Here is a 24735-nt window from a genome sequence, read left to right as displayed (position 1 = left end):
GTTTTTTTAAATGACGCAAATCATCAAGACACCAAACTGAACTTTCGACTATGTTTCCACACGGACGGTTTTAATTGCGCACCATGGCGAATTTTGGTGCTTGATTTGAGACTTGGCACAAGATGTTATTTGATTCTATCTGAGTATAGAGAGGACGACGTGGATAAATGCGTGTTGCGTTGAAGGTTGTAATTTTGCATCTGTTTTTTTATATTTATTCATATTTATTTATGTACAGCGATCCCGCGTTTATCGCGGCGGTTACGGCCCAAAATCGGCGATAAACAAACGCCACTGCAAAAATGCTATTTTAAGTATACAGTACTGTACTTTATTAACATTTTACTTAATTTTATAACGAATCATTATATTTTTATTGATACATTTCATTATATCAACATAAAACAATTCCCTATTTTCCGTGGGAAAAATCAGTGAAACAAATAAATTATGCGGCGAATGCAATGCCGTTAAAATTTATTTGCATTAAAAATGCGTTAATTTTGACAGCCCTAATATATATGTACAGTATATATAAAAAATATAATAATAATAATAAACCCAGATGTTCTTTTCTTGTTGTCTCTGCAGGAAGGCGCAGCTCTACCTCTGCCATGTAAATCTGTATTCTGTGCGACTCCCAGGACATTCCTCAGCCTCCGTAGCTTTGCGATGCGTCATACGCCATCAAAGCACCGGCAGTGCCGAGAGAACGCGCTCTCTGCTCCAAGAAACCGATTGGAGAAATCAATCGAGCTTGAAAGATATCGGTGCCAAATTATTGCCCGCTTTCCAAAAATTATCAAAAGTGTAGCACAACTGCTAATAATTATATAGAAATAAAGCGTTTTTGCGCGACGCAAATATGTTCGAAACTTTTTTGCTGATGCGCTGATCTTGAATCTTACCATCCCTATTTTATATATATATATTGGTCCGAAAGTTTGTGGACAAATGAGCAAAAGATCGATAGGTTTTTTTTCCCGAACATTACGAGTTCCCATTTGCTCTTATAATTACCTCCACACTTATTGGAAGATGCTCCTCACGATTTTGTGGAGATTTCATTTTAGTAAAGTCAGGAACTGATGTAGGTGAGGTGAGGAAGGTGCAGTCAGCGTTTACATTCATCCCAATAGGCTTTACAGCTCTATAGCAGGCCACTCTTCCATTCCAACCCATATCTTCATGCCTTCAAGCGCTTGGGTTCTTGTCAGGTATCCTGATACGTTTTGACAATCTGAGGTATGTTAGATTCGATATATATGATTTTTTTAGCATCATGTGTGAACCCGGAAACTGACAATAGCCTGCGTGCTGTTGTGTGTTTGCAGTATTTTCCGCTTCTCAGCTGCAGGCTCGGGGCTGATTGAGAATCCAGTCACATCCCATGCCGGCAGTGCACGAGCTCCCCCCACCTCGTCCTCCCCCATCCCTCCGTCCTCCCACCCCGTCCCCCCCTCTCTCCCCGCCTCCCCTTTCGGTCCAAGGTTTGCTGCAGCTGCTCTGTTCCACTGCCTAACCTCCTCTCCTTCACTCACCTCCTCCTCTCCTCTCATCAGCCCCCCTCCATTTGCTCTCTTCATCTCTAACATCCCTCCCTCCCTTCCTTCCTCCACGTTTCACCCCATCCCTGCTTTAAGCGCTGCTGATAAACCCTCTTACTGTTCTTCCAGGTCGGTCACCCTCAGCCCGCCTGCTCGCCTTCGCCAGACATTGATCTCCGGCAGCCTGTCAGTCAAACATCTAGAGCCAGAGACAGACCAGGGAGGAGAGCTGGATAGATGGATGGATGGATGAATGGATGGATAGATAGAGGGAGCACAGTGTCTTCAGGTTCACTCTTTTTTATCATTTGTTTTTGGCCTTGGTCGCATTTCTCGACGCTACACACCTGTCCTGAGTGAACGCTCCTGACGCTGAGATGATTGACAAGCAGCCTGCTATCAGAGAAAGTGTGTGTGTGTGTGTGTGTGTGTGTGTGTGTGTGTGTGTGTGTGTGTGTGTGTGTGTGTGTGTGTGCAAGAGAAAAAAAGAAAAATCCAAATGCCTTTTTTTACTATCTTTGTACTTCAGGGTGTGTGTTCAGCCCATATCACTGCACAACAGCTATCACACATACACACACACACACACACATGTGCAGAGAGAGAGAGAAGAGAGAGAGAGAGAGAGAGAGAGAGAGAGAGAGAGAGAGAGAGAAGTGCACCATGAAGTGTACTTATGGCGCGTTCCTTTGTGTTGTGCTTGATTTGTGCGATGCTCTGAAAAAAAATCTGCCTCATAGACATTGACAAGGAAAAGAATAAAAAAAAAAGATTTAGGAAAAAGTCTTATTTCATACGCACACACACACACACACACACACACACACACACACACATGCTCACACACACATGCTCACACACACACACACACACACATGCTCACTCAACACAGCAAAAGGAGGTCGATGGCCATGATAGAGAGATAGATAGATAGATAGATAGACAGATAGATAGATAGATAGATAGATAGATAGATAGATAGATAGATAGACAGACAGACAGACAGACAGACAGACAGACAGACAGACAGACAGACAGATAGTGAGGTGAGCAAGAGATGAGATGGAGAGAGAGACAATGATGAGAGAGACAAGAGTGAGATCAGAGAGAGACATAATGAAAAGAGGTGAAGAAAGAAGAGAGAGAGAGAGAGAGAGAGAGAGAGAGAGAGAGAGAGAGAGAGAAAATAGAGAAATGAGAGAGATAGAGAGAGTGATGAGAGAGAAAGAGAGAGCAACATTAAAAATTTGGGACTGACAGCAAAGTGACAAATTTGTTTCTTTTCCTCCACTGGCCTCCTGTTTCACTCCATCCATCTGTCAATCACTTTTCTCTCTCACTCTCACTCGTCACTATTTCCACCCTCTTCACTTTTCACCATCAACCTTCTTCTTCTTATCTCCACCTCTTCATCCTCATATAATCCCCCAGTTCCTCCTCCTCTTCTATTTCAGACCCTCAACATGTGTTCTGCCTTCACTAGATCTTGCAGGCAGGTTCTTCGAAAAACATCTCGGAGAACCGACCTCAAATCCTTCTGTCTCTTCATGTAAATCCAGACAAACTTGATGATGTTGAGATCAAAAGTTTGTGTTTTATTATGAAGATGATCAGACGCACAGATGGCACTGCATGATGGAAAAGTATCTGCCTGATATCTCAGCATTGAGGTCACCAATAATCCAGACCACATCTCATGTGCAGAAATGCAGCTTTGAACTTGCTGGAAACCTTCACCATGCTTACTTCCTCTGTTTTCCTGCGTTTTGTTTCCATGTTCGGAGGCTTTTTGGCCTCAGTTCTCCCATGAAGACCACTTCTGACCAGACTTCTCCAGACAGTAGATGGGTGTTCCTGGAGTGACCTCATCACTCCTCCCACTGCACCACCATGCCTGAGATCTTCTAGCACTGCTCAACTGTTCCCACCTTCTCTCAGGGTAAGATTTAAGTATACTTTAAGAGTCTGCTCTAGAAGAGCTTTGGAACCCCAGTCTACTTCGAGATCTGGGAGACCGTGCTGAAGCAGTAGAACTACCTTGTGTCTTGTTGCCATGCTGTAGCACCTGTGATATGAAACTGTCCTCCACACCCTCACGTTAGTAGCAGAGTTTGGATGTTCCTCACCCAGTTTGAAGCTTCTACACAGCTGTTCCTGTTTAATGACTGGGTGTCAACCTACATATGAAATTAAAGATCATCAGCACCTGCTGACTGGTTCCTTACACACCTGGTTCTGATCAAACAAAATCTCGGAGTTCGTTCACAAGGAAGAACATTGATTTGTTTGTGAAGCTTTTTCCCACCTGCTTTAGACCACACACACACACACACACACACACACACACACACACACACACACACACACACACACCTACCTGACAGTGTTAATTACATACTGATCATGTACCATTAACAGTAACAGTACAGCACACATCATACCATCATTTATCTACACACACACACACACACACACACACACACACACACACACACACACACACACTAGTGTAAAATAATAAACTAATTGCTGTGGATTAATCAGGGCCACGCCGCTCTCTCTCTTCCCCATCACTCTCCGAGGCTATCTATCTATCTATCTATCTATCTATCTATCTATCTATCTATCTATCTATCTATCTATCTATCTATCTATCTATCTATCTATATGTGTGCGTTTGTGTATATAAATGTGTATTTATATGTGTGTGTGTGTGTGTGTGTGTGTGTGTGTGTGTGTGTGTGTGTGTGTGTGTGTGTGTATAAATATGTGTATGTATGCATGTGTGTGTGTGTGTGTGTGTGTGTGAAACATGTCTCACCATTTAGCTTTAACTGTGTTTCCATTCCACAAGATTAATAAATATCACCTGCAGCACCAGGAAACTTCAGAAGCAGCAGAGAGAGGGAGACAGAGAGAGAGAGAGAGAGAGAGAGAGAGAGAGAGAGAGAGAGAAGGAGAGGGAGATGCTAATTGAATATTATGATACTCCACAACAAATATTATTCGCACATAAGAAGAAATCCTCCTCTCACTCCCTCTCTCTCTCTCTCTCTCTCTCTCTCTCTCTCTCTCTCTCTCTCTTTCTCTAATTTTCTTTCTTTTCTCATCCTAACCACTGGGACTTACTCCTGTCCCTGTGATGGATTGGAGCACTTTAGGGAAAATTGCTGTTCACGACCACTCGAGTCTGCGCTTAAATAAAACTCTCTTCAGTATTGAAATAGAGGAGAGAGAGAGAGAGAGAGAGAGAGAGAGAGAGAGAGAGAGAGAGAGACCGAGTGAGAGAAAAGAGCCACACTTGGTCAATGTTCAGTGTTGATATTAGAATATACAGTACATTGCAAACACATTGGGGGCCAAAAGTATTGGAATTTTTACAAGCACCATTTAAAATGGATGGATGGATGTGGGAAATCACACAAAAGCACAAAGCTCAAAAATAGATAGATATGAATAGTTTCAAAATAGATAGATATAAATGGGAATTGATGGATTGATGGATTGATAGATTGATTTACATTTACATTTACATTTGCGGCATTTAGCAGACGCCCTTTTTCAGAGCGACGTACAAAAGTGCTTTAAATCTCTAGTAATGAATAAATCTACACTGGTACACAAGATTACAAACTTAATATAAATATAACCTTCGAATTCTACAAACTTGGAAAGTGCTCATTTAAGTATTTCAGGAAGAGGTAGGTCTTCAGTCGTCGCTTGAAGATAGTCAGGGACTCTGCTGTACGGACATCTAGTGGAAGTTCATTCCACCACCTTGGTGCCAGAACAGAGAAGAGCCTTGAAGTGTATTTACCTCTCATTCTAAGAGAAGGAGGTACCAGTCGAGCAGTGCTGGAGGATCTCAGACAGCGTGGTGCAGTGCGAGATGTGATGAGGTCACTGAGGTAAGATGGTGTTGGTCCATTTTTGGCCTTGTAGGCAAGCATCAGTGTTTTGAATCTGATACGTGCAGCTACTGGAAGCCAGTGAAGGGAGCGCAGCAGTGAGGTTGTGTGGGAGAACTTGGGCTGATTGAACACAAGTCGTGCAGCTGCGTTTTGGATCATTTGCAATGGACGAATAGCATTCAGGGGAAGACCTGCCAGCAGAGAGTTGCAGTAGTCAAGTCTTGAAATGACAAGAGACTGAACAAGCACCTGGGCAGCCTATGTGGACAGAAATGTTCGAATCCTTCGGATGTTGTAGAGAGGAAATAAACAAGAATGAGCAACATTAGCGACATGTGGGAAGAAGGACAGTTCATTGTCCATAGTTACCTCAAGGTTACGAGCAGTGACTAAAGGGGAGAGCAGAAAGTCATGAAGTGTAATTTGGAGATCTTGACCTGGAGATGAATCACCTGGGATGACCAGCAGTTCTGTTTTGCTGGGGTTGAGTTTTAGTTGGTGAGCACTCATCCATGAAGATATGTCTGTCAAGCATGCTGATATCCGAGCAGAAGCTGTGGTATCTGATGGAGGGAAAGAAAAGATTAGTTGAGTGTCATCTGCATAGCAGTGATAAGAAAACCCATGTGAGGATATGACTTCACCAATGGAGTGGGTATAGAGGGAGAAAAGGAGGGGACCAAGTACCAAGCCTTGTGGGACACCAATGGTGAGCCTGCACGGGGCAGATGTGGATCCCCTCCATGTTACCTGGTTTAAGCGACCTTCCAGGTAGGAAGCAAACCATTCCCATGCTGTTCCGCTGATACCGAAGCTCTTTAAGAGTTGACAAAAGTGTCTTGTGGTTGACTGTGTCAAATGCTGCTGAAAGGTCCAGGTAGATAATTACAGATGACAGCTTGGCTGACCAAGCAGCAAGCAGTTTCTCAGAAACAGCCAAAAGGGCCGTCTCTGTGGAATGTGCCTCTTTGAACCCAGACTGGTTCGGATCATGGAGGTTGTTCTGTGAGAGATAGACAGACAGTTGGTTAAAAACAGTGCGTTTCAGAGATTTAGAAAGAAAGAAGAGAAGTGATACCGGTCTGTAGTTGTTGATGTCTGATAGATCCAGAGCAGGTTTCTTCAAGATGGGAATGACCCTTGCTTGCTTGAAGGTAGTTGGTACATAGCCAGATGTTAATGACCCATTGATGATTGTGGAGATGAAGGGCAGGAGATCTTGTGTGATGGTCTGAAGCATAGTTGAAGAGTTTAGATCGAGAGGACAGGTGGTGGGATTGCAAGATTGGATGACTTGCAGTATCTCATCTTCTGATAAGGTTGAGAAGCTTGACAGAGACGTAGTGGATTGTCACTCTGTGTTGTGTAATCATTGTTGGGGAGGAAGTGAAGGTCTGGCAGATTTTCTTAATCTTCTCATCATAAAAGGAGGCAAAGTCATTAGCAGTCAGGGAGGATGGAGCAGGTGCAGCAGGGGGGTTGAGTAGTAAAGAGAAGATGTTGTGAAGCTTACGAGGATCTTGTGCAGAGGCCTCAAGTTTTCCTTGTAGAAGGCAGTTTTGGCAGAAGTCACCTCCAAAGAAAATTTGGTCAGGAGTGTGCGGAAAGATGCGAGGTCTAAATCGAGTTGTGACTTTTTCCTCTCTGCTGATTGATTGATGGATGGATGGATGGATGGATGGATGTGTGGAAGCTCCACAAGCACACTCCAAAATAAATAAATATAAATGGATTACAAATGGAAAGATATAAATAGGTGGTTGGATGGATGGGTGGAAGGAATCTCCACAGGATGTCCACAAGAAGAATGAGATGTTTAAAATACTTGTATCAATCTTATGCTCGGGTGTCCACAAACTTATGGCAAAATAATGCTACTACTATCTTTACACTGACACACACACACACACACACACACACACACACACTCACACACACACACACACACACACATACATATATACATATACATACATATATATATATATATAGAGAGAGAGAGAGAGAGAGAGAGAGAGAGAGAGAGAGAGAGAGCGAGAGAGAGAGAGAGAGAGAGATGGATGGATGGATGGATGGATGGATAGATAGATAGATAGATAGATAGATAGATAGATAGATAGATAGATAGATAGATAGATAGATAGACAGATCTCAATAATTGCTATTAATCCCACAGCTCCCTGAAATCCCATGCTCTATGAAACACGTAATTTCCCTACTTGTATAAACATCACGTCTGGCATCGAGAAAAAATAAAGATCGTGAGGATGGAAAAAGAAGAAGAAGAAGAAGAAGAGGAAAGAAGAAGAGGAAGAAGAAGAAGAAGAAGAAGAAGAAGAAGAAGAAGAAGTAAAAAAGCGAGGTGTAATCTGACACTGCATCAGTAAAGCTGATCAGCAGGCATGGGGAGGTAATGAGATGGTAATGAGATGGTAATCTCATGGTAATCTCCCGGAGTTATTCTACACCAGAGAGTGAGGGAGGAGGGGACGAGGGATCCGACAGAGGAACTGTCAAAGAGACACGCGCTCTAAACAACAACAAAAAATCACAACAAAATGTAAACACACACACACACACACACACACACACACACAGACACACACACTCCTACAGGAAGCAAAACAAACACACAGAGCATAAATACGCTCTACCAAGGTATAGAAAAAGGAAAAAATCCATGAAGAGACCCTTTCTATAGGCCAGATGTTGATGTTCTGTGAACCTGGAACACTTTTGAGCATATGTTTGTGGACTAATGATGTGCTTTTTGAACATCCCATATCACATTTAGTTCCCATTTGCTGATGTCATAAACTCCACTCTTCTGGGAAGATGTTCCACTGGATTTTGTGGATGTTTGTAGCTCATTCAGTGACAATGAGGAGGTGAGGTTTCCTGGGGTGCATCCCAATTCATCTTAAAGGTCTTCAAAGCGGATTATAGCTCGATAGCAGGCCAATTAAGATCTTCCAGATCTACAGCAACATTGTTATGCTTGATGCAGGTTTTGGTTTCCGAGAGAAAATTTCATGCCACCACATCCAAACAGTTTGGTGAAGAACATTCCTGGGATCCAAATGTTTTTTTGTAGTAGAAGAATGTTCTCCACACTTATTAATTGAGAAAGCAGCTGACTGAAACTGGACTGAACAGTTTGCAAGAAAAACATTTTAATGAATGGGTTCTTTTCCTAAAGGTTCTTTGTAGAACCTGGAATGATTCTTGGAAGAAACCAAAAAAAATCTTTATTTTATGGCTTTGGCGTGACTTTACCAAATAGATCTAAATAAATGAATAAATAAAAATAAATAGAATAAGTATTAATAAAATGAGCACCTGTAGGGGTTAAGATTCAATCCCACCTCCTTGCCGCTGTTAATGACTTCGAGATGATGTACTGCCCTCTAGTGGTCATAGTGTAAATCTCCGTCTTGTTGTAAACAGTAAAACGTATATAAAATGGAATGATTAGTTATTTTTAATAGATTTTATGTCATTTTTTGGAGACGCACAATTGTATAGAATGTCTGTGGATGTGCTAAAACCCAAACCTGTTCCAGCATGATGGTGCACAAAGCCAGCTCCATGAAGCTATGATTTACATGGTTTGGAGTGTGATCTTGAGTGACCTGCTATAGACCTCAACCCTATTCAACACCTTTGGGAAAAATTGAAACTGGTAGTATTCTCATCTTCCCATAGAAAGGCTCCTCCATATGGCTGAGTCGTATATGATTTATTAAAAAGTTCTTGTGTAACTTATTGGTAAAGTTTTTGTTTGCTGACCTGCAAAAGTTTATCTTCATCTCACCAAATCACTCAATACCCATTAAAAAACTGTGTCTAAGTCTCAAACACTGATTGGAACGCAGTTCTGTAACTGTGAGGCTTTGTATGTAAAATCTCATCTCCTGATATTGTCTTTACGATTCAAGGTACCAACAAATAACCTGTTCTTTTTAAACAAAGTAGGTGATGCGGGTCATAAAAGGCCAAACGTTTACTTCGGTAGCTTTTCTTTCCTTTGTTGCCTTCACGATTCTAGGTACCAACAAGCAACCTGCACCTTTCTATGCAATTCCTGTCTCTAAGACACAAAGATATGTCCTGTGCCATGTTTCAGTAGAAGAAATATGACAAATTCCACATTCTCCATTCTGCACAATCTCTCCAGACTTGTTAGACATCATCAGTGCTGGTACTCAGTGAACCAAGAATCATGTAAGACATAAGGACTGGGTTTCCCGGCAAACTTCTCCTTGCATCAGATTTGTGAATTCATCTGACCGATAACTGTCGGCATCACGTCGAGAGAAAATGATCCTTAAAGCAGCTGAGGCGAAATGATGCAACAACACGTACAGATTAAATTGTATACATAAAAGTAAATGGAAGACGGTGATACAATACATAAAATATGACCTCCTGCCATCTCTGGGAATGGGATGAGAGGGGATGGAATGGGAAATGCAAATGCTTATTTGGTTTTGGTGGTGCTGCTACATGAAAAAAATGCATGCTTGTGGACTGTGGGGATTGTGGAGATGATATATCTTAATTGATCACTTATGCCAAACCAGTATAACTATATCAACGCACCAATAAACCAGTGCCCTAATGCACAAATATCACAATGTAACAATGCACCAGAATAACAATTAAAAAATATACCAATGCACCAATATAGGAATATAACAATGTACCGATACGCCAATGTACCAATGCATCATTTAACAAATTCATCAATGCATCAATAAAATGCTGCATGTTTTTTACCAATTATACCAATTTAATGATGCACTAATATACAAATGTAGAGTGCACGCTTACAGCAATGTACCAATGTAACAATGCACCATTTTACCAATATACCAAGATAACTATGCACTAATATTTCAAAGCACAATGCACCAAGATACCATGTAACAATGACTTAATGTATCACCAGTTTACCAACGCGCCAAAGCACCAATTCACGAATGCACCAATATGCTAATACACCAATGAACTGGTACACTAATGCACCAAGGTACCAATGCACTTATACACCAATGCACCAATACATCAATACTTCATGCACCAATATACCAATGCACCAAAGTATCAATGCACCAATACACTAATACATTTTTCACCAATATACCAATGTAATAATACACCAGTTTACCAATGTACCAATATGCTAATACACCAATGTACCAATACAAAAATACACTAATGCACCAATATACCAATGCACCAATGTACCAATGTATCAATTCACTAATACACAAATACATTATCCACCAATATACCAATGTAATAATACACCAGTTTACCAATGCACCAATACAGTAATACACCAATGCGCCAATATGCTAATACATCAATGTACCAATACACAAATACACTAATGCACTAATACACCAATATACCAATATACCAATACACCAATGCACCAATATACCAATACACCAATACAAAAATGCACCAATATACCAATGCACCAATACACCAATATACCAATACACCAATGCACCAATACACCAATATACCAATACACCAATACAAAAATGCACCAATATACAAATACACCAATGCACCAATATACCAATACGCTATTGCCCCAATACACAAATACACTAATACAGCAATAGACTAATCCACCAATATACTAATATTCTAATGCACCAATTTTTTAATACACAAGTTTACCAACGGGCCAAAGCACCAATCCAAAAAAATTCACGAATGCACTAACATGGCAATAAACCAATATACCAATACACCAATACACCATTGTACTAATGCACCAATACACCAATGCACAGATGCACCAATACACAATGCACCAATATTTGAACACACCAGTTTACCAAAGCGCCAAAGCACCAATCCACCAATTCACGAATGCAACAATATGCCAATATGCCAATACAGCAGTACACCAATGTACCAATGCACCAATACACAAATGTATCAATACACCAGTTGAGCAATGCGCAAAAGCACCAATCCACCATTGAACAAATTGACGAATGCACCAATACACCAACGTGCCACTGCACCAATTTATCAAAGTACCAGTGCACGACATAAGATAATAAATATAAACCTTAATGGCTATTAACTCTTCATGTTTATTTCTAAACCTGGAAATATTTAATCTCCCCACATATTACTTAAAAAATAGATTTTTGATTTAAAACACTTATTTAGATTTAAATGAATGTTGGTAAGGAAGCTTCAGTAAAAGTGAATGCAAGGGGAAATATATTAATATATTAAATCAATCGTATTGAGTCTGTGGGAAAATCCATACAAATGCATGTGCAATTAGTCACGTTTCCATGTCTAATGCATTGTAGTAGCAACATGTAAAGTGTGGCTAAAAAAAACCCCAAAACAAAACAAACAAAAAAAAACTATCCGTCCGGAAAAGCAACAGTAAACAGATAAATGAATGCCGAAACAGAGAAGCAGAATTTGTCCAAATTAGCACGGGCTTTAATTAGCTGCCTCTGGAACCGCAGGAAAAACAGAAAAACAGACGCAGCCGAAGAGTTTACAGGAAGATATCGAAGGTCTGGATGTGAATACAGAATGCATGTGTATGTTTATGTTTATGCTCTAACGCACATTCTGACTGTTCATTTGCTACTCATGGCTGCATTGATTAGGAGTGTGTGCTGTGCTGGTATTCCTCGGCTGCCACTTGAGCTGTGGGCTGATTGAAAAAGAAAGGTAGAGGGGAAAAAAAAAACAACCTCATCCCACACACACACACACACACACACACACACACACATAAAGCAGAGCCATGAAAGCCCAATCACTAGCAGAACCCTTGGCCTGTGCATCTCCCAGAGCATCGCTGCTGTAATCAGGCACTGATTAGCCGACTCGGGGCCTTTCTGCAGCCCGCTGCCGGGGTTAATTTGTTCGTCAGACAGTGTCGCACAGGGCTACCGAAAGACGAATCAGAACGTGCATGGGGCGATATTGGACAGATCAAGCAGACCTGTCAATCAGTCAGGATTCATTGGGAAGGGGCATCGTGACAGAGCACAGGTTTCCTCCTCTCTCTCTCTCTCTCTCTCTCTCTCTCTCTCTCTCTCTCTCTCTCTTTCATTGTCTCTCATACTGAATGTCATGTAGATTGAATATACATATATATATATATATATATATATATATATATATATATATATATATATGTGTGTGTGTGTGTGTGTGTGTGTGTGTGTGTGTGTGTGTGTGTGTGTAAAGGTCTCATATGAATCACATCACATTTTATATGTGTGTATATATATATATATATATATATATATATATATATATATATATATATATATATATATAGATAGATAGATAGATAGATAGATAGATAGATAGATAGATAGATAGATGGATGGATGGATGTATCGATAGCTAGATAGACATTTAGATTAATAGATAGATAGATAGATAGATAGATAGATAGATAGATAGATAGATAGATAGATAGATAGATAGATAGATAGATAGATAGATAGATTATATCATGGGACACTTTACGTCTACGTGTTAAATTCTCTTATAGATCAGACATGCCTGAGTTTCATGCTTTGAATTCTTTGGCCTTGACAGAATTTTGCCGTGTGTCATACGATCGCAGAGCGCAACAGTCTTTTGTCAACTGAATGAACTTGGACTAAACATTGGGGCTGGGGAAGAGGCAGGAATGTGTTCGTGAAGTTGGAATATTTTATGTTTTTTTGAAACACAAGCATGTCCCCTTTTGTAATAGTTATAAAAAAATAGTAATATAAGTAATATTTATTACTAATTTACACTGCTGCAATGCAAAAGCTACTTTCTAATCTTAAATGTAGGCGACCTCTCACAGCGCATGCGCAGTGAGCCACCTGACGTGCGACAGTACCCACGGTTTTACAGTAATCACCACTCACTGAACATTCTTAGACTTTATTGGACAAAATCGTACTTTTATATCTTATTATTAATTATTATACATGTAACAGTTTTTTTCTAGAATAGGAAGCACAAGCAGTTGTGTAAAAATGATTTAGAATTGATTTTACAATTGATTTTAACACGTGTTTGAACAAACGCGTTTCGTTTCCTTGTTTGATCTCCTCTGGTTTTTGTTTCATTCTTAATTTCCTTCCCTCCGATTAAACCGGGTGTGTGTGTGTGTGTGTGTGTGTGTGTGTGAGTGAGAGATACACTAACACGTGACTCAGAGAAGGAAAAAACAGCTATTCTGTAGTGTTATTTCCCACAGTATTGATAAGACCCGCCTTCTTATCTACGATTGGTAAATCTACGTTTCCCACCGCTCTCAGTAACCAATTATAGCGCAGGGTTTTGGAGTTTATTTAAAGTAGGGTGCGTAGTTTGACCTAAACACGGAAGTGAAACAGTGCCAGCGTTAAAATACTTGAAATGTCTACAGGGGGAAGCGGTTGTATGTGTGTATGTGTGTATGTGTGTAAGTGTGTAAGTGTGTGAGTGTGTGTTAGGACTTAACAGACCAAAGAACTTCCAGGACCGATCTGAGGTTTGATTTCTTTCAAATATATATTTCTATCCGTATATCTGATCATTATCACGTGTTTGAGAGTATGAAATGTATGTTATGAAAAGATGTGACACTCTGGGTGGTGCGAAATGACAGACAACAGCTGTTAGGGCTTCTGAACAGCTGGTTGAACACTTTGGAGAACTTTCTATTCACATCTGATCTGAAAAATACAGGGAAATCAAGTAAATCTGGCTCTCTTGTTGCCATAGAAACATGTCATAAGATGAATATATGTTTCGATGAATCATCCATCCTTTTTATATACTTAAATATTTTTTACACTCTAATTGTGTTTCACGATTAAATGCTTCCTATAATTCTTCCTAGATCTTAATTTGCACCCTACACCACCACCATCATCATCTTGAGCGTATGAGCCATATGTGACGTCATAAAACAAAAAACTAATTATCCTATAGGTGATACATTCCATACTGACGTGTATGCATGTGTACTTTTCTGCTCAGCACATTTGTAAAGAGTGATTATACGAGTTATTACCATTATATCCTTTATTCAATCGCACATTTATTTACGCAAGACGTTTCAGCATGCAGATGTTTTTTTTTTTCCGCACCATCGCTAGAAGCGTTTCTGAAGAACTTGATCCCTGCGATCCCTACGTCCATGCTGTTCAAACACACTCTTGACCAGGTGCTAATATTATTCACAACATACTCAAAAAAAGCATCAAACCAAACGCTAAGCGAATTTCACCCAAGTCATGGCGATCATTTGTTCTGATCGTACTGGATTTAGAGCCTATACTGAAAAAAAAAATGGTCATGGTTTACACCCTGGTCTGTGACACCCAGAGACATGATTACACACTTATTCGCAGGGTGTATATGCACCCCAGGAAACCGCAGTATGAATAGAGGTTCTGTGTGATGCCAGACTTGTTCCATGGGTGGAGTCAGTTCAGGAAAGAAAAAAAAAATCTGCCAGATTGGCTGAAATCGCACCCTATGTAGTGCATCGAAGTCGGGTTTATAATATGGGAAGAAGGCGGTGAAAATGAGCGAATCAGGTGAGACAGAATTCTGGTGTCCACAAACGTTTGGACTTACTGTGTATGTCAGGACTCTAATGATTCCATTTCCAAGCACCTGTGCTCAAGGCATTGGACTTTGTATTAGAAGGTTATGAGTTTAAATCCCACACCAAGCTGCCAGTCCTGGGCCCCTGATCAAGGCCCTTAACCGCATATCTTCTCAGTAGTAAATGTAAATGTTAGATAAAGGCATGTGATGTAAATTTATTAGACCCACACATTCCCAAATCAAACTCCTGATGATGCGAATACCGAACTTGCTGATATCCTTTTTGCCGATCACATGACCCCCAGTTTTCCTGACCATGTTCTTAGGCTCCTGGTTCTGTTCCTAGGCTCCTGATTCTGTTCCTAGATTCCTGACCATATTCATAGGCTCCTGGTTCTGTTCCTAGGTTCCTGACCATGTTCCTAGGTTTCTGACCATGTTCCTAGACTCCTGGTTCTGTTCCTAGGTTCCTGACCATGTTCATAGGCTTCTGATTTTGATATGACCCCCAGTTTATCACTCGTTTTTCGTTCCAGATGGCTTCTCCGTGGTGGGAGGGTTTCACTACGCCGATGGAAAACCACACCGGGCGCTTGGACAACAGCTGCTTCAGCGCGATGCCGAACACGGTTCTGAAGGGCGTGAGCTTCGGAGGCGTGCCGGTGGTTTTACTGCTCGACGTCCTCGTCTTCCTGGTGAGTGTTCCTTCGTAGTGCTAATGAAAGCGTGGAGGTTCTATCCCAAACTGTCAGCACAAATCTGGAGGCACGCAATTTCTGGAGGTTCCAGCAAAGAAATCTGTCCTTCACTTCTACTAGGAGACCCAAAGCTAGCTCTGTTATGCCAGATATGCTTTCCATTGAAGATCTTTGTGGCCTTCTACACAGCTGTAAACCCCCTTGAACAGTTTGCGATGAATTATTTTCGCTCTGACTGTATCCAGGCCTCTTCACCTCGCCCACCTTTGTGGTTGAATGAGCTACAAATCTCCTCAAATCTAGTGGAACATCATCCTAGAAGAGTGGAGGTTCTTCTAATAGCAAACGGGGACTCGATGTGGAATATAGATATAATCTGCTTGTACGAACATGGTCAGGAACCTCGGACCATAACCAGGCACCTAGGAACATGGTCAGGAACCTAGGAACATGGTCAGGAACCTAGGAACATGGTTAGGAACCTAGGAACATGCTCAGGGGCCTAGGAACAGAACCAGGAGCCTATGAACATGGTCAGGAACCTAGGAACAGAACCAGGAGTCTAGGAACATGGTCATAACTGTCATAAGTCAATAGGTTTATTCACAGGTTGTGTATTTAATAGTTTGAGAGTTTTGTATTTAAGAATCCCAGGTAATCGACTGATTAATCGATTGATTGATTGGTCTGGCGTCTGAAGAAATCCTGCATTGTGTTTCCACAGGTGCTGCTTCTGACCTTCTCTTGCATCAGGAAGAAGCTCTGGGATTATGGAAGACTAGCGCTAGTGGCAGAAGCTGAAGGGTGGGTAACAACACAAATAAAAAATAAAGTCAAAGAAATAAATAAAGTCGGAATCAGCAGAAATAAAGCCGGAAAGAAATAAAGCCGGAAAGAAATAAAGCCGGCGGAATCGGGCTTCCGTAGATGTTTCTTGATTTTGGCTCGGTCGAATGTAGACGAACGAGGGGAAAAAAAAACGAATGCGGTCTGAACGCTCTGTATTTGACCTTTCGGCTCTCACAGGTTTAAAGATATTTCGAGGCGCCGTTACGGTCGGATGACATCGTTCATGTCTACTGAGGAAAGCGAGGATGAAAGGGTGAGTCTGGGTGTCTGTCTGTCTGTCTGTCTGTCTGTCTGTCTAGACTCATCATCATCGACATTGTATCGAGCTTTTATGTGATGTCATACTTTTCTCACAGGGTACATGTGCTTGGCTGACCTTCATCCTCACGATGGAGTGAGTTCCTTCACTCTGAACACACACACACACACACACACACACACACACACACACACACACACACACACAAAGCCTACGTTTTGCTGTGTGCTTTTCACCTCAGACAAGGCTGTCTGATAAGCTATCATGACTCCCTGTGTCATTTACATAACTCATTTGAAGGGATATTTGTGTGTGTGTGTGTGTGTGTGTGTGTGTGTTGCATGTGCGTGCAGTGAAACGATGGTGAAAGAGAGGTGCGGGATGGATGCGGTGCACTATCTGTCATTTCAGCGTCATCTCATCATCCTCCTGCTCATCATCTGTGTGCTGTCTGTTTCCGTCATCCTCCCAGTCAATCTGTCCGGAAACCTGCTGGGTGTGTAACGTTTACGCAGCAGTTCGTTTTCTCACACACACACACACACACACACACACACACACACACACACACACACACACACACAGGAAGTTGAGGATGCAAGTGGTTCAGCAATCCGAGAAGATCTTCGACTTCATTTCCTTTTCGAACGCTTTGCAAATTCAGCTTCAATGAGATGGGCAAAAGTATTTGGACACTTGTTTGTTTGGGGTTTTTTTTCAACCCCCTTTTTTTTTTCCTTTCAAAACTGGTTCTTCACCTGGTTCTATATAAGTTCTGTTCCACACAAACTTATATAGAATGTCTTTTTGGATTTGCTTGCATGAATTTTGCCCCTCTGCTCAGACTGGGAGACCCCGAACATGGCAATGCTCCTGTGCACAAAGCCAGGAGTGGAGGATCTCGCTTCTGTCGACCTAAAATAAAACCCTAGTGAACACAAGAAATAAAATCCTAACTGCCCCTCAGTCCACGCCTCCTCAGCTTACCAACAAAATATAATGGAGTTATAAGATAAGATAAGATAAACCTTTATTCGTCCCACAGTGGGGAAATTTCTATGTTACAGCAGCAAGACAAAGAAATAAAAATAGATGCAAATATATATAAAAAAAAGAAGAATATACAAAAAAAATAAAAACAGAAATAAAAATAAATAATAATAATAATAATAACAACAAAGAAATAAAAATAAATGCAAATATCTATAAAATATTATACATATACTACAATACCAGTATATATACAGTACAATGTAATAATACAAATAGGAAAAACTAAAATACGCTTTTTTAGTCATGTTTTAAGGTAGTATTGCACGTAAATTTCGGTAATATTGCACATAATATTGTACCTGATTTGTTTAATAATATTACACACAGATAAAGTTATTGCACATCTTAAAAAGTAATAGCAGTGTTGTATGGTGGTGACTGGTTTTACTGGGAACAGCTTTGGTTGTAAAGTCTAATAGCAGCAGGGAGAAAAGACCTTCTGTATTGCTCCTTCAGACACTTAGGATGTATCAGTCTGTCACTAAAAGAGCTGCTCAGCGATGTAACGGTTTCATACAGGGGGTGGGAGGCGTTCTGCAGCAATGATGATAGTTTTGTTACCATCCTCCTTTCTCCCACCTCCTGTACAGTGTCCAGGGGAATCCCCAGGACTGAGCTGGCCTTCCTGATCAGCTTGTCTAGTCTCTTCCTGTCTGCAGTAGATTTGCTGCTGCCCCAGCAGACCACTCCATAGAATATGGCTGAGGCCACCACTGAGTCAAAAAAGGTCTTCAGTATTTAGTATTAAAACATTTTTAAAAAGAAAAAGTATTTTTCCTTATATGGAACTGTATGAGGGTGGCAGCCATGTGTATGTTCCATAATTAGACGCTAGGGGGCTCTAAATCACCACTTTGGAATTATTATTATCATAATTATTATTATTATTATTTTAGTTAGAAAACCGGAGACTTTTGCAAATGCGGGGATCTGGTGTGTGTGTGTGTGTGTGTGTGTGTGTGTGTGTGTGTGTGTGTGTGTGTGTGTGTGTGTGTGTGTGAAACTGACCCTAATACATGATTAGGATCTCTTCTGTTTCAGGCAATGATCCGTATAATTTTGGCAGAACAACCATCGCCAATCTTGAGAATGGGTAAGTAGACTTGCGTTTGTGTGTGTGTGTGTGTGTGTATGTTTGGGGGGCTGACCCTGCGCTCTGACCCCAGCTTCCTTACATCATTGGGATATGCAAAGAAAGAATTTCACAGTGCTTTAAAAAGTACATGTGACAAGTATAAGGCACCTTTCTTTTCTTTTGTTTATCTTAAGACCGGATGCAGGGAAAAAAGAGGAAAAATTGGCTTGATTCAAACGAAAAATCTGTCTGTGTGTCTGTGTGTCTGTGTGTCTGTGTGTCTGTGTGTCTGTGTGTCTGTGTGTCTGTGTGTCTGTGTGTCTGTGTGTGTGTTCTTCAGTGACACACTGCTCTGGGTGCATACAGTGTTTGCAGTTCTGTACCTCATCCTCACAGTGGCACTGCTGAGACATCACACCTCGCTACTGAAAGGCACCCGAAGAGAGACAGTGAGTAGTGTACTGTATATATACACACACACACACACACACACACACACACACATACACACACACACACACACACACACACACACACACACATACATACACAGACACACACAGACACAAAGACATGGATTTAGTTAACATTTCTGCATATTTTTATCTGTAGGCTCGAACAACGCTGTTTGTTTGCTCGGTTCCTCGTGACGCCACCGAAAACAGTTTGAGGATTCATTTTACGTGAGTGCCAAAACTTTTCAGCACAAGCCAAGAAGGATTTTTACCCCAAGAGAGTTATTACATTATTTTCACAGTTAAAATGTTTATATATATATATATATATATATATATATATATATATATATATATATATATATATATTTTCCTCACTGTGTGTATATATATATATATATATATATATATATATATATATATATATATATATATATATATATATATATACACAGTGAGGAAAATAAGTATAAGGACACCCTGCTATTTTGCAAGTTCTCCCACTTAGAAATCATGGAGGGTCTGAAATTGTCATCGTAGGTGCATGTCCACTGTGAGAGACATAATCTAAAAAAAAAATATCCAAAAATCACAATGTATGATTTTTAACTATTTATTTGTATGATACAGCTGCAAATAAGTATTTGAACACCTGAGAAAGTCAATGTTAATATTTGGTACAGTAGCCTTTGTTTGCAAATACAGAGGTCAAATGTTTCCTGTAGTTTTCACCAGGTTTGCACACACTGCAGGAGGGATTTTGGCCCACCTCCACACAGATCTTCTTTAGATCAGTCAGGTTTCTGGCCTGTCGCTGAGAAACACGGAGTTTGAGCTCCTCCAAAGATTCTCTATTGGGTTTAGGTCTGAGACTGGCTAGGCCATGCCAGAACCTTGATATGCTTCTTACAGAGCCACTCCTTGGTTATCCTGGCTGTGTGCTTCGGTCATTGTCATGTTGGAAGACCCAGCCTCGACCCATCTTCAATGCTCTAACTGAGGGAAGGAGGTTGTTCCCAAAATCTCACAATACATGGCCCCGGTCATCCTCTCCTTAATACAGTGCAGTCGCCTGTCCCATGTGCAGAAAAACACCCCAAAGCATGATGCTACCACCCCATGCTTCACAGTAGGGATGGTGTTCTTGGATGGTACTCATCATTCTTCTTCCTCCAAACACGTTTAGTGGAATTCTGACCCAAAAGTTTTATTTTGGTCTCATCTGACCACATGACTTTCTCCCATGACTCCTCTGGATCATCCAAATGGTCATTGGCAAACTTAAGACGTGCCTGGACATGTGCTGGTTTAAGCAGGGGAACCTTCCGTGCCATGCATGATTTCAAACCATGACGTCTTCGTGTATTACCAACAGTAACCTTGGAAACGGTGGTCCCAGCTCTTTTCAGGTCATTGACCAGCTCCTCCCGTGTAGTTCTGGGCTGATTTCTCACCTTCCTTAGGATCATTGAGACCCCACGAGGTGAGATCTTGCATGGTCCGAGGGAGATTGACAGTCATGTTTAGCTTCTTCCATTTTCTAATGATTGCTCCAACAGTGGACCTTTTTTCACCAAGCTGCTTGGCAATTTCCCCCGTAGCCCTTTCCAGCCTTGTGGAGGTGTACAATTTTGTCTCTAGTGTCTTTGGACAGCTCTTTAGTCTTGGCCATGTTAGTAGTTGGATTCTTACTGATTGTATGGGGTGGACAGGTGTCTTTATGCAGCTAACGACCTCAAACAGGTGCATCTAATTTAGGATAATAAATGTAGTGGAGGTGGACATGAAAATGTGCTAAATAAAATCAAAACTACTTTACTAGTTATAATTACTGAATATGATACGAATTCATGAATGAATAAATGTAAATAAGTATAATACAGCGCTCTCCATGCAGCACGCAGTCTTGCGTGTCAAAACAATAGGCACCATTTACCACTAGAGCCCGCTCTCGTGCTGTATAATAATCTTCTCATCCGTGACTAGAAAAAATCGCTATGGATTTTTTCCTTTTTTTGCAGACAATCAAGTATAGGCTTCAAAATCGGTCGACTGCTGACACTATTGTCTGCCTGTTGAAATTAAAATCAGGCAAATATTTATTTGTGTTGTCATTTCAAACCTGATCAAATAACGTTGTGATGTCACTCTGTTCCTTCTCCACCTGTTCCTTGTTTTGTCCGTGCAGAGAAGCATACCCGTCCTGCAGAGTGATGGACGTCCGTTTATGCTACGACGTGACCAAGCTGATCTACCTGACGATCGAAAAGTACGGAAAACTCGAGAATGCACTATGTGCAAATGTATTGTCTTTTTTTTTTTTTCGGTTGAACAATCACATCCTCAATCCTATAAAATGCTCTTCTTGTTTTTCCGAGGTTAAATTAAAACCTTTTCTTGTCACGTGAATCTCTCGCAGGAAACGTGCGGAGAAAAACCTGCTGTATTACCGCAAGGTCCTCGACTCCCAAGGGCTGCAGGAAGTCATCAACCCCGTGCTTTGTGGGCATGTCTGCATCTGCTGCCCGTGTGAAGGGTGTAAAGGGGTAAGGGTGTGTGTTATGAAACTTCACTGGAGCAAATGGGAAAGTCACATGACCAATGCAGTGAAAACCTGGCTTTGGTTATAATTTTTTAATTCTTATATTATCTCGTGTGTGTGTGTGTGTGTGTGTGTGTGTGTGTGTGTGTGTGTGTGTGTGTGTGTGTAGATCGACGCTATCGAATATTACAGCTCTCAGGTGTCTCGACTCGAAGAGGAACTGGCCAGGTATAAAGACCATGCCATGCCACGGCCGCTGGGAATGGCCTTTGTCACACTCCAGACAGAATCCATGGCGGCTTAGTGAGTACTCTGTGTGGCCAAAGAATAAAATGTGGAATAAGATCTTGAAAGAAAATGCGCATCCTTATCTTATAGTCAGGTGTCTACACTACTGTTTGGTCGTAATAAGGGGGGGGGGGGTTCAGGAGAGCACCTGGTTATCGATCTCGAAATACCCGGCAGTTAAAGCTCATTTAAAATGTACTGAAGCAAAGTAAAAAAAACTGTTCTGTGGTCAGAGAAATCTAACTTAAATTTCTTTATGAAAATCATGGACACCACGTCCTCGGGACTAAAGAGGATAGGGACCATCCGGATTATCAGCGCTTAGTTCAAAAAGCAGCATTTCTGATGGTATGGAAGTGCATCGAATGGGTAGCTTGCACATTTGGAACAGCTCCATCAATGCTGGTTTTTAAATCAACAAAAGCTACCATGAAGAAAACATCTTTTCAGAGAAAGCCTTGCATATTTAAACAAGACAATGCTAACTGCATAATGCATCTTTTCCAATAGCATGACTGCATAGTAGAAGAGTCCGGGTGCTGAACTGGCCTGTCTGCCGTCTAGACCTTTCACAAAAATGTGAAAACGGGAGCGTCCGGTTGCGGCGTTATTGATCTCGACCGACCAGAAATCAGGGTTAAATCCCCAATGCATCATGGCACGCAGACGATCCTCTTAAACCTTATGGCGAGTCCATATGCCATAACGTGTCGTATAAACCATGTTGCATTAAGCGCTCCAGAGTTACAGCTGTCACTGTAGACCTCCAGCTGTTCCCATCGATACCGTGGTGATGCTCATCATGATCATGTTCACGCATGCCTTCTTCTTTGCTTGACTTTGTAGTAGAAGACTCCGGATGCTAAACTGGCCTGCCTGTAGTCTAGACCTTTCACTACAATTTTGCCCGTATCATGAAACGTAAAAACACAACAAAGAACACCCAGAACTGTTGAGCAGCTAGAATTCTGCTAGATTCCTCTCGCAAAACTTCAGCGACTGGTCTCCCAGATGTAAGAGCCCGAAAGTCATCCATTTTTGACTAATTCCTTTGGCAACATTCCGTCTTTATAAGCGTAATAAAATATTCACGAGCTGTAAGATCTCCGAGAAGGAACTTATGAATACTATATGTGCGCCCCTCTTTCTGTTTCTCTCGCCATGTCTCAGCATTCTGAAAGATTTTAATGCCCTCGAATGTGGAACCGGTGCTCAGGAAATGTCCAGAGTGAGAGGACTTCCATGTAGATGCCAAAAGGAGCCTCAGCCTTCGTCCAAAAGCGAGGAGCTGAGAGTGAGAAAGTGGCACGTGAGCTACGCGACGCATCCAAACAACATCTACTGGTATTTATTTATTTTTTTCTCACGGCGTCAAGTTTCCTTATGTTATACAGCTGTGTGATATCTTCTCTCTTTGTCTCAGGGAAAACCTCTCACTGCGCAGCTGGTTTTGGTGGTCTCGAGTTCTCCTGCTGAATACTTTGCTCTTCATCCTGCTATTCTTCCTCACCACTCCTTCCGTCATCATCTCCAACATCGACAAGTTCAACGTCACAAAACCCATCCACTACTTGAATGTGCGTTGCGTGAAATACGGTGTAGGAACCTCACGTTATTGACGTGAGGTTACAGATGTGTATGACTGTTATCCAGATGTGCTGACTGTTGTGTGTATTTGCCCTACCAGAGTGCTGTCATCAGTCAGTTCTTCCCAACTCTGCTCCTGTGGTCTTTCTCTGCACTGCTGCCCACTATAGTCTATTATTCTACGCTGTTGGAGGCCCACTGGACCAGGTATATAACACACACACACACACACACACACACACACACACACACACACACACACACACACACACACACACAGCAAACAGAAATGAACCGGTTTGGATATGTGTGTAGGTCGAGTGAGAACATGAGTATGATGTACAAGCTCTACATCTTTCTGCTCTTCATGGTGCTAATCCTGCCATCGCTCGGCCTCACCAGGTAAGTCCTCAGTCTTCTCTCTCTGAGCTCTGATACACCGCATGCTTTCGGGTTTGCTTTGGTTTGGTGTAGAAAAGTGATTCTGCTTGTTAGGTTGCTGATGTGTTACAGCACAACCAGGGGTTTGTTCGGTTCTGTTCTGGCGTTTTTTTTTTTTTTATATTTAATTAAACATTTAATTAAATTAATTTTTAAATAATATTTAATCAACCATTTGATTTTATTTCATTGCATTACATCACATTAGATCACAATAGAAACATATGATTCTATTCTCTCCTATTCCACTGATTATTCTATTCTATTCTATTCTATTCTATTCTATTCTATTGCAATATAATAATCTATTTGATTTTATTCTTTAAAATTATATTACATCATGATACAAAACCTATTCTATTCTATTCTATTCTATTCTATTATAGTAACCCATTCTATTCTATTATCTTACATTTCA

General features: G+C 41.1%; 1 protein-coding gene across 2 annotated transcripts in view; it reads left to right on the top strand.

Moving 5' to 3' along the window:
* Positions 1-3102: 3102 nt before the first annotated feature.
* Positions 3103-24735, top strand: part of tmem63a (transmembrane protein 63A) — a 29669-nt gene continuing 8036 nt past the window's right edge. Inside the window, exons 1-16 of one of the 2 annotated variants that reach the window (XM_046874056.1) lie at positions 3103-3486; positions 15607-15765; positions 16493-16572; positions 16795-16870; positions 16974-17011; positions 17230-17372; positions 18971-19022; positions 19345-19453; positions 19617-19687; positions 21648-21728; positions 21879-22005; positions 22171-22304; positions 23460-23633; positions 23713-23866; positions 23977-24083; positions 24192-24278. In XM_046874056.1, the coding sequence (XP_046730012.1) occupies positions 15607-15765; positions 16493-16572; positions 16795-16870; positions 16974-17011; positions 17230-17372; positions 18971-19022; positions 19345-19453; positions 19617-19687; positions 21648-21728; positions 21879-22005; positions 22171-22304; positions 23460-23633; positions 23713-23866; positions 23977-24083; positions 24192-24278 (1592 nt within the window). In that variant the 5' untranslated portion in view covers positions 3103-3486. Of the gene's footprint in view, positions 3487-13813; positions 14004-15606; positions 15766-16492; positions 16573-16794; positions 16871-16973; positions 17012-17229; positions 17373-18970; positions 19023-19344; positions 19454-19616; positions 19688-21647; positions 21729-21878; positions 22006-22170; positions 22305-23459; positions 23634-23712; positions 23867-23976; positions 24084-24191; positions 24279-24735 lie in introns of those variants that run through there. The other variant, XM_046874055.1, reaches the window with a different exon arrangement.

Source organism: Silurus meridionalis, chromosome 18, assembly GCF_014805685.1.
Source record: "Silurus meridionalis isolate SWU-2019-XX chromosome 18, ASM1480568v1, whole genome shotgun sequence".
Classification (NCBI taxonomy): Eukaryota; Metazoa; Chordata; class Actinopteri; order Siluriformes; family Siluridae; genus Silurus; species Silurus meridionalis.
Note: the sequence above shows the minus strand (reverse complement) of the source record. Positions and strands in the feature narration are given on the sequence as shown.